At 41.3% G+C, this 11,982-nt stretch overlaps 1 protein-coding gene across 1 annotated transcript in view; it reads right to left on the bottom strand.

Moving 5' to 3' along the window:
* Positions 1 to 271: 271 nt before the first annotated feature.
* The window catches only part of ZNF462 (zinc finger protein 462), a 52,626-nt gene continuing 40,915 nt past the window's right edge, over positions 272 to 11,982 (bottom strand). Inside the window, exons 9-12 of the mRNA XM_008497537.2 lie at positions 11,232 to 11,455; positions 7,181 to 7,313; positions 1,696 to 1,810; positions 272 to 516 (exon numbers count right to left, since the gene is read on the bottom strand). Of these exons, the coding sequence (XP_008495759.1) occupies positions 312 to 516; positions 1,696 to 1,810; positions 7,181 to 7,313; positions 11,232 to 11,455 (677 nt within the window). The 3' untranslated portion in view covers positions 272 to 311. The remainder of the gene's footprint in view (positions 517 to 1,695; positions 1,811 to 7,180; positions 7,314 to 11,231; positions 11,456 to 11,982) is intronic.

Below are 11,982 nucleotides of genomic sequence, written 5' to 3'. Positions count from 1 at the left end.
CATTCACAAACAATCCAAGCCTCCACTGCAAAGCACGATGTGTAATGTAGGAATATAGGGAGTTGCTTCATTAGTCCAAGATGAATGTAACTTCCCATTGTCAAGATCCAGAAGATGCAGTGATGTAATGGAGCCACTTATTCCATTACTTAAATAACTTTAATATACACTCACTCACAAAGGTACCAGTGCTTTGAAAATAGATCATTCAGTCCTAAAAGCAGCTTTATTTCTTCCTTCTGCCCACCCCACCCACCCATCCCACCCCATTCATTACGTTCAAGTACGTTGATCAGAATCACACCAAATGCTTATTCATTTTTGTCCTCCACGTTATCCTGGAGAGGTTTGTCAGCAGCTACCACACTGACTGCTGTCTCGCTGTTGTGGGAATAGTCTACCACCATTTTCTCAATGCCATCTTCTTCTTCTTCTGGAAGTGTGCTAATTGTTTCTTCTACATCCTCCTTTGGCTGGCTGTCCTCACTGGTCCTGTGCTTGCTTTCATTCAGTGCCCTGGAAAGCCAAGCAGCAGAACAGAGAAACACAGTCAAGAGACAGCAAAGCCAATATGTGCCTATCAGATGAGGGAGAAAAAAAAATCACTTTCTAAAAAGCCAGCCACAAGCAGCCACAACATTGCCACCTCATGCTCAAGAAGAGAAGCAGTGGAATGAAGTTACCAGTGGGAGCCATGATGTTCTAGCTTTGAAACAAAATCTTACTTGCTCTGCACTGAGATAGATATAAGAGGGAAGAACTCCAATTCCGACTTTTAAAAGTTTATACCCTTTCCCCAGCCTCTTGTAAACAAGACTTAAAAGGCACCAAACAAAGGCACAGAAAAAGTACTTTTCTAACAGTTAATAATCCAATAAAGCTTTTTATAGACTATAACAATTCAAGTACTCAGGCAGAGAGACAAAGGGTAAGAAAAGTAGTGTTTCTCATCCTGTCACAGTTAACCTATAATATTGTACTCAAATGCCTGCCAGCGGTAAGCAATCTTGGATGAAATCTTTTCTTCAAAGAAACTCTGGTCAGTAAGGATATTTGTGCTATTGATGAGATCTTCTTAAAAATAAGAAAAATGACTGTTCAAGAGATGCTTATCTGTGTGAAAACTGTTACAGAAAGGCAAAGATCTTTGCTATGAAGATGAATTTGTGAACTTCATCATGCAAATTTTTGGAGGAGTTAATTCAGATTGATTTTACTTCCCCTGAAGGTCTTGACATTTCTCTGCACATAATTCCTTGCACTGCTTTATAAGTTTAACTGCAAGCATGCAAAAGAGATGCAACAATAAAGGGGAAAGAAACACCCTGTTCCTTCCTAGAACTTTCTTATAATTTTCTGCCATTTTTATGCTGCTCAGATGGCAAGCAAAAGCAACAGTACAGTCAGATAAAGGTAACTCTGGGCCAAGTGGCATTTACCTTGGGACAATATTCAGTTTAGAATCACAAATAAACCCTACAGCTGAGCAGCTAAGTTAAAGAGGATGAACAGAAAGTTGCCACGCAGAGACATCTGATGACTCTATCCACACTTGAGATAGGCAGATTTGTTCTTTATAGAACTGTGTTTGCCTTCATCAGAGAACTTTTTGGGAGGCAAAGAATGAGGCAGGGGGATGCACATAGATTTACTGTTACCTTTTTCTGTTTGGCAGTAGGGTGTAAATCAACTTACATGCCATGTCTCAGCACGTGCCTCTCCCACTCTGAGCCTTCTGTAAATGATCGGCCACAGAACTCACATGGGAAGCGTTTCTCTGGAGCACCACTATCAGGAAACATCATGGCATCTGGAAAAAAGACAGGGCAGCCTATGAATTCAGAAGAGCCAGGGCAAGAAGGGACCACTGTGATCCTATTCGGATCCTTTCTGCTGCACCATCTCATCCCTGAGAAGCAAAATAAACTACTTATCTAGTAACTGTGTTTGTGAAAATGCAGCTCCTTCATAGCAAAGTGATACTGCAAGCAACAAATCCCGCACTAAGTCTTAAAGCATCTCTACAAATAAGGGTAATGAGTTACTAGCCCTGTTCCTGTATTTTGATGAATGAACAGACAGTAGAGTTTTAATTGAAAACTAAAATTGCAAAGTTTAGGATTGAAATGGCCTGGAAGCAAAATCAAAAACCTCACTAAAGCACATTTGTAGTTTTTTAATTGATACAAATTTCAGGCAACAAAGATGTGGTATGTTTAACGTGTGATATAATAAACTGATATCCCTTCATTGTGAAGTCTCATGGGATAAATCCTGCATCTTACTGCATAGGTGTTTCATCCCATACTAATCCTTTATATGTAGTGCTCGAGGCCTCATTTGCAGAGGTGTCAAGCACACAGTAATATGAGTGGAATCACTGGCAGCTCAGGGAGTGGTATTTCTGAAAGTCAAGCTCCATGTGTACACAGTCAGCCTTAACGAAAGGTGAAACATTTTCTCACAAATTAAGATGATCACCACACAAGCTATTCAAAATAATTGCATGGACTATCTCACTTGATTCTATTGCTGGAAATGAGACAACACCATCTGCTCAGAGGATTGACTCCTTAGCAGGGATCATTTTAAGCAAGAAATAAAAGGGATTTTGCTTCATTTTGGTTCTGGTCTCTGCTCACTTGATGTCTTCACTCTAAGATTACTCTGCTCAAGACCAGCCTATGAACTTAAAATTGCCCACACAGTCCCTATTATCACTACTTAAGTCCTGTAAAAATGTGTGATTTCTCACTAGTTAGCCTTTACTAAAGTTCTGCAAGGTACATTTCTTTGCCTCTTTCCACTGAAAGAAAACACCTTACTTTGTATTTATTACTCTCAGTGATTTACTAGGCAGTTAAATATCACAAAGCAAGGTGCTGTGCCAAGAGTAACACTAGAAAGTAAGTAAATGTAATTACTCCAGTTTACATTTGGATTTTAGCACCTTTAGTGTGGTACATGTAAGATTTATAAACACACTGCAATATGCAGACTAGTTGTGCTACAGTACACAATCAGAAGCTTATTATGAGCCTCTCTGCAGAGAGGGGATAGGTAGCACAGAGGTTGTTTTGTTCAAATAGGGAGGAGCTGGGGTTACTCATCTTGGAGTAAAAAAAGGCTCTGGGGAGACCTTATCATAGCTTTTCAATATTGAAAGGGGGCTTACGAGAAAGATGGAGAGACATTCTACCAAGACTTGTAGTGGAGGACAAGGGGTAGTGATTTTAAATTGAAAGAAAGTAGGTTTAGATTAGATATAAGGGAGAAGCTTTTTTGATGACGGTGCTGAGACAAGTTGTGCAGAGAAGTTGTGGCTGTCCCCACTCTGGGCCCCCTTCAAGGCCAGGCTGTATGGGGCCTGGAGCAACCTGGTCTAGTGGCAACGATCTGTACCCATGTCAAGCAGGTTGGACTATATGATCTCTTTATGCCTTCCAACCCAAACTAGTCTATTATTTATACTTTCAACTCCCATTAAGATCAGCAAGTGCTATTCCTGTATATCCATTACCTCTTCAAAAAACAATCTTGTTCACCCTACTTTCAGCTTATTTTTGCTGTGGATTTGGATTGCTTCCGTGGAGGAGCATCAGAAGCCGCTCTTCTCTGGAACCGACAGAAAAGAGGTAACAGACTGCACAGACACCTGACCTCTCTGTGGTTTTCCTGCATCATACATGCAGAAGCACTCACGGACATTTATTTTCGCCTACTGTGGAAAAATCTCTCTATTCCAGTTTCTCCTAAAACCAAGACATAAAGGTCAGTAGAGACAGACAATTCCTCTGTAACACAGTCCCTACCAGAGGCAGCTGTTCTGTCTGTGGTATATGGAAAGACACTCCCTTTTCCCTCTTTCATCTTCTTCCTCCTGGGTCAATATATTTTCTATTATGCTTCAGCAACAGCCAGCCACTCCCTTTGTTTCACATCCAGGAAAGCAGCTAGCTCTGCTGAGCCCTACAGCCCAGATGTGCCTGTTTACATGGGCAATAACCCTTCTTTGGTCCACTATCCAACAGCCACACTGGAAGCAACACACTCTTCTTCCCCTTCTGTACTGAACATACTAGCCAGAAAGAAGTCAGGATGCTGAATCAAGGTAGCTGTTTGACTCCAGGGAAGAAATCCTGGTTGTACCAAAGCTACAGACTTTAGAAGGTTCAGCTAGCATTTGCTTCCGGGTAGCTGGAGTGCACAAAGGCACTCTAAGCAAATCCCACTTTCCGCTAACATCACAAAAGCTAGAACTGTCAAAAGCACTCAAGTGGCATAGAGGATTATACAGTGTGATGTGGTTTGAAAGCTGTGGCAGCATTAGGCACTGTGACAGGCTGTATTTATCACCATAGGTCTAGCCCTCTGCCAACAGAGCAAACCATTTCTGTGCTAGAACTACCTTCTGAAAATCCACAGGGATATGTCAGCACATGACTCAGCATACAACCACACCTTCAGTTCCTATCTCACCAGGATATTTTTCAAAAGTGTACCTTGCATCTTGCACAGTAGTGATCCACAATTTGTCTAGAAAAAAGTAATCTATACAACTGGATGTTTAGAATACCTTTCCTATATCAGGCATAGGGGGTTTATGCATTTTCTATCTTTGCAAAATATATGATAAATGGTAACAGATTAAAAAAGAGAAAAAATAGCAATGGTGAAACACTGGCCCTAGAGGCCCGCCAGGTAAGAACAGCTGCAAAACAAACTTGGAAATATGCATGATTTTTATTTAGAATTGTCATCTGAGTGACCATACAGAAGTAATTTTGGCCAGTCAAAGATTAAAATAGCACAGATACACATGAAAAAAGAAAAAAATAAAAATTAAAATTACTAAAATTATGCTATCCCTTGCTTAACTAGTGATCACATGAAACTTGGGGATAACACTGTTAACCCAGCAAATTTGTATCTCCAGTATAGAAGGTAGTATTTTAAACAATTAATTCACCCTGGGCTGCTCCCCTCCTCAATGGTACATTCATAAATATTTGTAAGGCTTGGCAGATAGCACCTTTTACCCCTTTGTCTAGATACCATGGATTCCACAGACACTTCAGCAGTTGCACTTGTATGTAATGCAAGGTAATCCTTATAAGCACAACATTAGTCTTCATAGACTTCTAGTTGTGGCTCTAGATAAAACATTGATCAACTTGCAACATCTGCAGCTAAGGTGCAGATTATCATTATGCAAATCATCATTCCAGCCATTCCATTCCATACTCTGGGCCAAAGCTGTCCCTGAACAGACACCAGAGTACGTTTACACACTTATTACTAATGCTGAACTTTGAAATGCATTATTGCTAGTTATTAATTGAAATGACTAAAATATTGGGGAAAATTACATAAAAAAGGACAAAGAAATGCACAGAATAAAAAAACCAGAGCTTACATAACATTGAAACAGCAAAAATTTGAGAAAACCCCATCCCAAGCAGTCAGCAGCCTGTCCTTGACACATAAGCCTGCAAGACAGATGAAAGGGATAGAAGGGAGCTCTCCCCAGAACTCATCTTGGTCACAGCTTTGAGTATCAGATAGAAAACACTGACTAATTGGACTCATTGTATTAATATGCTATCAGCATATTAAAGTACTATTAACATACTAAAATACCCCCCTACAGGCCACTACTCTGTAAGCATGCAAACTGAAATCTTTAAGCACTGCTGCTTTAAATGGGAACGAAGAACGAGTTAACCTATCATGTTTACCAGTGATAGAATGTAATGAGAGTAATTTTTCAGGTTTCTGTGTATAAAAGTGGCCCTTGTGTTTCAGGAAGCTGAGCTTGCCTTGTAGAATACCACCTTGCTTCCTTTTCTGTAGAGAACTGGAAATTAAATCAAATATCTCAACTCTGTGTGCTTTGGTTTCCTAAACATCGAGTGACAGACCCTGCTTTCGGGACAACATTATCAAATAAACATCCCATTAAGTCCCCCTCTTCTATTGCTCTACCTAAGATCCTGTAAAGGATAGTTCTCATTAAAACATAAATGGTTTCCTATATAACTCTCTTCCTTTTGTCACTTTAATAGAAACTAACCAAACTTGAAATTAAGTGTTAGTGATAAGTGCACAATGAATTTATGCAGGGTCACTAAACAAACATGATCTGAGACTCTCCTGTTCTGTAAACCTGTAAATCCAGAAAATGAAAATTTTCAAGACCTGAAAAGATATAGCAAGATACATTTTCTTTTGTGAATAACTCCTGAGTGAGTCTGAAAGATAAGGAAGAAAAAAGATAAACATGCTGACGTGCCTTCTGTTATAATTGCAGTAATGATCACTAGGAGAGTAGGTGACCCGAGGAACCTTACATTCAGACATCATAGGGCATAAATGTTAAGCAACTGAGAACATGCTACATCAGCATTATGAACTGGGCATCAGAGCTGAATAAACAACATCCAGTTTACACTAGACACTGCAATTGCCTGGTTTTCATGGGGGAGGATTGTTGGAAGTGAAGGACAAGAAACCCTGAATTTAATTTACAGAGACCTTCCTTCTTCCCTGTTGATCTAACTTTGACCAAGCCAAGAGCATTAGCAAGCACGTGACCTAGTCTTGATAAAGTCAGTGGGATTAGTCTTGGATAACAATTTCGACATGTTTAAATATGCAACTGTACGGGTGGGGTATGGACCTACTCTGGTTCCAGAGTTGCCTTCTATAGCAACTGCAACAGGACTGACTACCTTTGGCAAGGAATACTGGGCACAGAGTAAATAACAGCCCATAAAAAAGAGCCATAAACCCTTCATGCCCAATTTGAAAAATGCCAAGTGCAAAGTTGCAAACTGGTTATTGAAACAGCAAATCTGACAGAGCTTGAAAATACTACATTTCCAAGCCTCTACAGGTATTATCTGTATAGGCAGGTAAGTCATAGATGCTATTTATATGATTCCTCATACTACATATTTTCCCAATAGACAGAAAACCTTAAATAAGGTTTAGAAACATGGAATTCCCCCAGGAGCAATGTCTTTATAAAAGCCCCATTCTGCTCCTGCTGACACGCTTGCAATGCTCTACAGCAATGTGCTGTACAGTCAACAGCTGACCTTGGTGGTACTGGTGGGGAATAGTGTAATGCCTCCTTCCCTCCTCCCCCCTCACAAAAAAAAAGGAAAAAAAGACTGACCTCTCTCTTCAGTGCTGGGGCTTAACTCATCTTCTTTTTCTTCTTCATCACTGCTGGAACTCTCTGTTTTCCCCTTCATTTGTTCCAACTGGTCCAAGTTAACCCGTCCAACTAGCTCAAAATTACGACTCACCTTTCAAAAAAACCACTTCTGTCAGCAACTAGCACAGCCATCAGCTAACAAGGAAAATCACCACCTATGCAAACCAAAATCATCTACACCCCAAAGCCTATTCAGCTTTAGGTGACATGCAGTCACCTAACCAAATTAACATTAATTTAATTTTTATTACAGTGAATCTTCTTTTACTGTTTATTCGGCATTTCTCATTTTTGGTTTTAAAAAATTAATGACATTCAGTAAGCTTCTGTCATTTCTTCCTAGTTTTAATGCATTAAAACAAACAAACAAAAAGAATCCAAGGACTGCAAAACACTAAGCTGCATTCTCTTTTTTTATGGAGCATTCTGCTGCTGTGATCAAATGCTGCTATTGCACATCCAAACTGAAGGAAAACTCTTTGTGGCTGGTTCAGCTTCATGCATAAAAGCATTGAGTCTTCTACTGAGCACATGGTTGCTGTGTGTCACATACACTTGCATTCATTAATTACACATTGATTTTCATTATAAAGGTCTGCAAAGTGCTTTGCAAACTGATACACAGACTGTAATGGGAACACTTCACCCAGCAGTTGGATTCAGCTCACCCTAAGGTGAAATTCAACAGCTACTTAATGGCTCACAGCAACAGAATGAAAGCAGCAGTTTAGGGCACAGAAGTCAGGAACTCCACCACATGCAACAGAAACAGCAAAGGAGCAGTTCAGATTTACAGTAGAGGTGGAGAGCGTGGAGCATGACCAGGACACTAGGGCTAATACTTGCTGGATGACAAGTACCCTCTGGGCTCATTGATCACTGGCTGGGGAGGATTTTGGATTCATCTTTCATGTGAAGAGACAGCCTCCAACAGCACAGGCACTGAGCCACAGAGGCAGAGAGGATGGAGAGGGAGGGATGAGTGCAGTACAACACCTCCTACAAGATGCTGAATGAAATATCATCACGCATTGACTATCCCTCTGCAGGAAAGGGAATGTGAATGAGTTGAAAGAGCATGTGAATTAGACTGTAGTATATCTCCAAACAGCAGACTATGCTAAATGCCACAGTATACAGATTTGTAGCACTGCTCCACAGAGACAGCTGTGATGAGGTTCTCTTGAACTTGACACCCACTGAGATTTAAACAAACAAGACCACTTGCAAGGCACATAATTCAGCTAAACTGATGCACAGTAACTCTTTAGCACTTGGGTATGTGAGACCAGAAGACATGACACAAATTAGCAAGACATAAATTACCAGAGAAATAAGAGGAAAAGATAGCCTAAACTAGTGGCACCATCACTGCAGGTCTGTATTGGAAGGGAGAGCTACGTAAGGGAATAGTCATTCCAGCCTTGACGAACTGTTCGAAAGAAAAAGTAATGGTGCTTCTTGGGTATGTAGGCATGTTGGTCTGGTGACCAAGAGGTGTGGAGCATGCCACATACTATGTGAATTGCAGAACATTCTCCAGCAGTAATAAAGAAGAGGGCAGATAAGCACAGCAGGCCAATGTAAGATTACAGACTTTGTTTTTATAAGACAAGCATTTTTAAAGCATGAAAAGTTTTTCTGGGATGTCCTAGTGACAATACTGTCAATGTAAATGTATGCAGTAAGAAAAATGATGTACAGTCAGTGAATCTGAAGTGATTCTTCTCTAAGGACTCAGGCAGCTCAACTGCAACAGATGAAGGCATGTACCTACTCCCCCTGCAAATATGAAGGAAGTACTCTTAACAAATATTCCAAAACATACTGCAATCCTAGAACTTAAGTGTCTCTCAGCAATACAGTTCACAGGTACAGAAACTCAAAAATAATAGTCTGTGGAAAGCCTCTAATGACTTCTCAAAGATTTGATCAGGCACTCAGGCACCCCACAAAAATTCCAAAGCAGCCTTAACTTAGGACCTGGTTATACTAGCTGTTTATCTTTCCCTTGTTAAATGTAAACGGCAATGTATTACTCTCTTTGTTATTAAAATATGTATGGCATGTCACACTGCTGAAGTTGCCAGAGCAATCTTATGTCTGGAATCTCCTGCTTTTAGAGAGGCTGAATAACCCAGCCTTTATATTGTTTCACAACTCTTTTTTTTTTTTTCTTTTTTTTTCTTCCTTCTCCCCCCCCCCCTAAATAAACTTAGCAATCAAAGTGTTGGGGTTTATTTCAAGGGGGGGAAAACCTCTCAATTTTTAATCAACAGTCCTGGCAAACTGGGGATGTCCCAGTTGACTGGAAACTGGCAAATGTAACACCTATCTACAAGAAGGGCTGAAAAGATGATCCAGGGAACTCTAGACCTGTTAGTTTGACCTCACTGCACGGAAAGGTTATGGATCAGGTCATTTTGACTACTATTGCATGGTACATACAAGATAACCAGGTGATCAGCCCCAGTCAGCATGGGTTTACGAAAGGTAGGTCCTGTCTGACCAACCTGATCTCCTTCTACAAGATGACTCACCTAGTGGATGAGGGAAGAGCTGTGGAGATTGTCTATCTGACCTTTAGTAAAGCTTTCCACACTGTCTCTCACAGCATTCTTCTTCAGAAACTGATGGCACTTGGCTTGGATAAATATACCCTGCACTGGATAAAAAATTGGCTGGATGGTCGGGCTGAAAGAGTGGTAGTGAATGGAACTAAATCTGGCTGGTGAGGTGTCACGAGTGGTGTTCCCTAAGGTTCAGTGCTGGGGCCTCTTCTCTTTAGTATCTTCATTAATGATTTGAATGAGAGGATTGAGTTTACCCTCACTAAATCTGCAGATGACACCAAACTAGGTGGCTGTGTCAATCTGCTGGAGGGTAGGGAAGCCTTACAGTGGGACCTGGAGAGGTTGGACCAATCAATGGGCCAAGGTTAATTGTATGAGGTTTAACAAGGCCAAATGCCAGGTCTTGCACCTAGGTCATAACAACACCATGGTAAGCTACAGACCTGGGGAAGTGTGGTTAGACAGCTGTAAGGTGGAAAGAGACCTGGGAGTATTGGTTGACAGCTGACTTAATATGAGTCAGCAGTGTGTGTAGGTAGCCAAGAAAGCCAATGGCATCCTGGCTTGTGTTAGGAACTTGGTGGCCAGCAGGAATAGGGAGGTGATCATCCCTCTGTACTCAGCTCTGGTGAGGCTGCATCTTGAGTGTTGTGTTCAGTTCTGAGCACCTCACTATAAGAGGGGCACAAAAGGGCTGGAGCGTGTCCAGAGAAGGGCAACAAAGCTCATGAAGGGCCTAGAGCACAAGTCCTGTGAGGAGTAGCTGAGGGAGCTGGGGGGGTGTTTAGTCTGGAGAAGAGGAGGCTGAGAGGAGACATTATTGCTCTCTTCAGCCACTTCAAAGGAGCTTGGTGCAAGGAGGGAAACAGTCTCTTCTCCTTAGTGGGTTGTGATAGAAGCAGAGGAAATGGATGGAAGCTGCACCAGGAGGGGTTTAGGCTGGATGTTAGGAAAGATTTTTCTGACAACCCTGAGAGGGTTGTCAGGCACTGGAATGTCCTGCCCAGGACAGTGGTGGAGTCACCATCCCTGGAGGCGTTTGGACCTGGTCCTTAAAGACATGGTTAAGTACTGAGATTATTGTGTTGGTCAAAGGTTGGACTGGATGATCCTGGAGGTCTCTTCCAACCTAAACATTCTAAGATTCTCTAAGTGCTTTTTCCAGATAATCATACTATGCATGCAATAGTCTGCTAATTCTGGTCAGTCTAAACAGCTTTAGAAATCTTCAGTTTTAAGTTTTTAAAGAAAATAAGAAAAATACAAGACAGAGGAAGTGTATCCCAGCATGAGAGGGGATTAGTTTCCAGATTTACGGAGGGAGAGAGAAAAAATAACAGCCAACGGCAATTGGCCACTCACATTTGGCATCCAAGTAAACTAATACAGCATTTACAAAGAGTGCATGCTACAAAATAAAATTCCTAGGGTGTTACCTTGTGCTCATCTCGAAGGTGAGTGTCCAGCTCTTCTGTGTATTTGGTCTCATAGTAGCAGAGTTGGCATTTGTAAGGTTTCAGTTCATTGTGCTTCTCTATGTGCTGCTGCAAGCTCTCATCACTGGAGCAGGTAAAGGTACACTTATCACAGCGGAAAACAACACCCTGCAAGTACTTTGATAGTTTGGAACGGCAGACTTCAATGGGAACAACCCGCTCTTCTGTAGGGACAGGACAACATTCATTTAACAATTTTTTGAAACAGGCCCACGTGTCAGCAGCTTAGGCACTAAGCACACCCACATAAGGAATAGGATCAGGTAAATGGGAAGGCAGTCCATCTACAAAGGAATGAGAAAAAAACCCACAAAACCAAAATTCTCCCTAAAATGACAGGGTTAATCCTTCAAGGCTACAAATGCAGATGTCCTCACAAATGTAACTGCTTACTGGGTGAGAAGGATGGGAATGAAGGTTCTGGGGCAAATGAGAGTCTACCTGTAAGTCAGAGTGGCAGAGCTGGGAAATACAACACCAGACATAAACCAGCCAGACCAAAGTCCATTTTGGTTCAGTATTTGACAATAGCCAGGAACAAATGCTATAAATGTAATAAAATGGGAAGCTGCAAGGTGCTTCCCAATGCACTATGTTGTTGGCTCTATAAAAATTGAAGCTGGTATCCTGACCATCATATCTGAGGCTAATCTCATGGGACTCGGAGGGTCACCAGAAGATGATCATCATG

The sequence above is a fragment of the Calypte anna genome, chromosome Z (genome assembly GCF_003957555.1).
Source record: "Calypte anna isolate BGI_N300 chromosome Z, bCalAnn1_v1.p, whole genome shotgun sequence".
Taxonomy (NCBI): Eukaryota; Metazoa; Chordata; class Aves; order Apodiformes; family Trochilidae; genus Calypte; species Calypte anna.
Note: the sequence above shows the minus strand (reverse complement) of the source record. Positions and strands in the feature narration are given on the sequence as shown.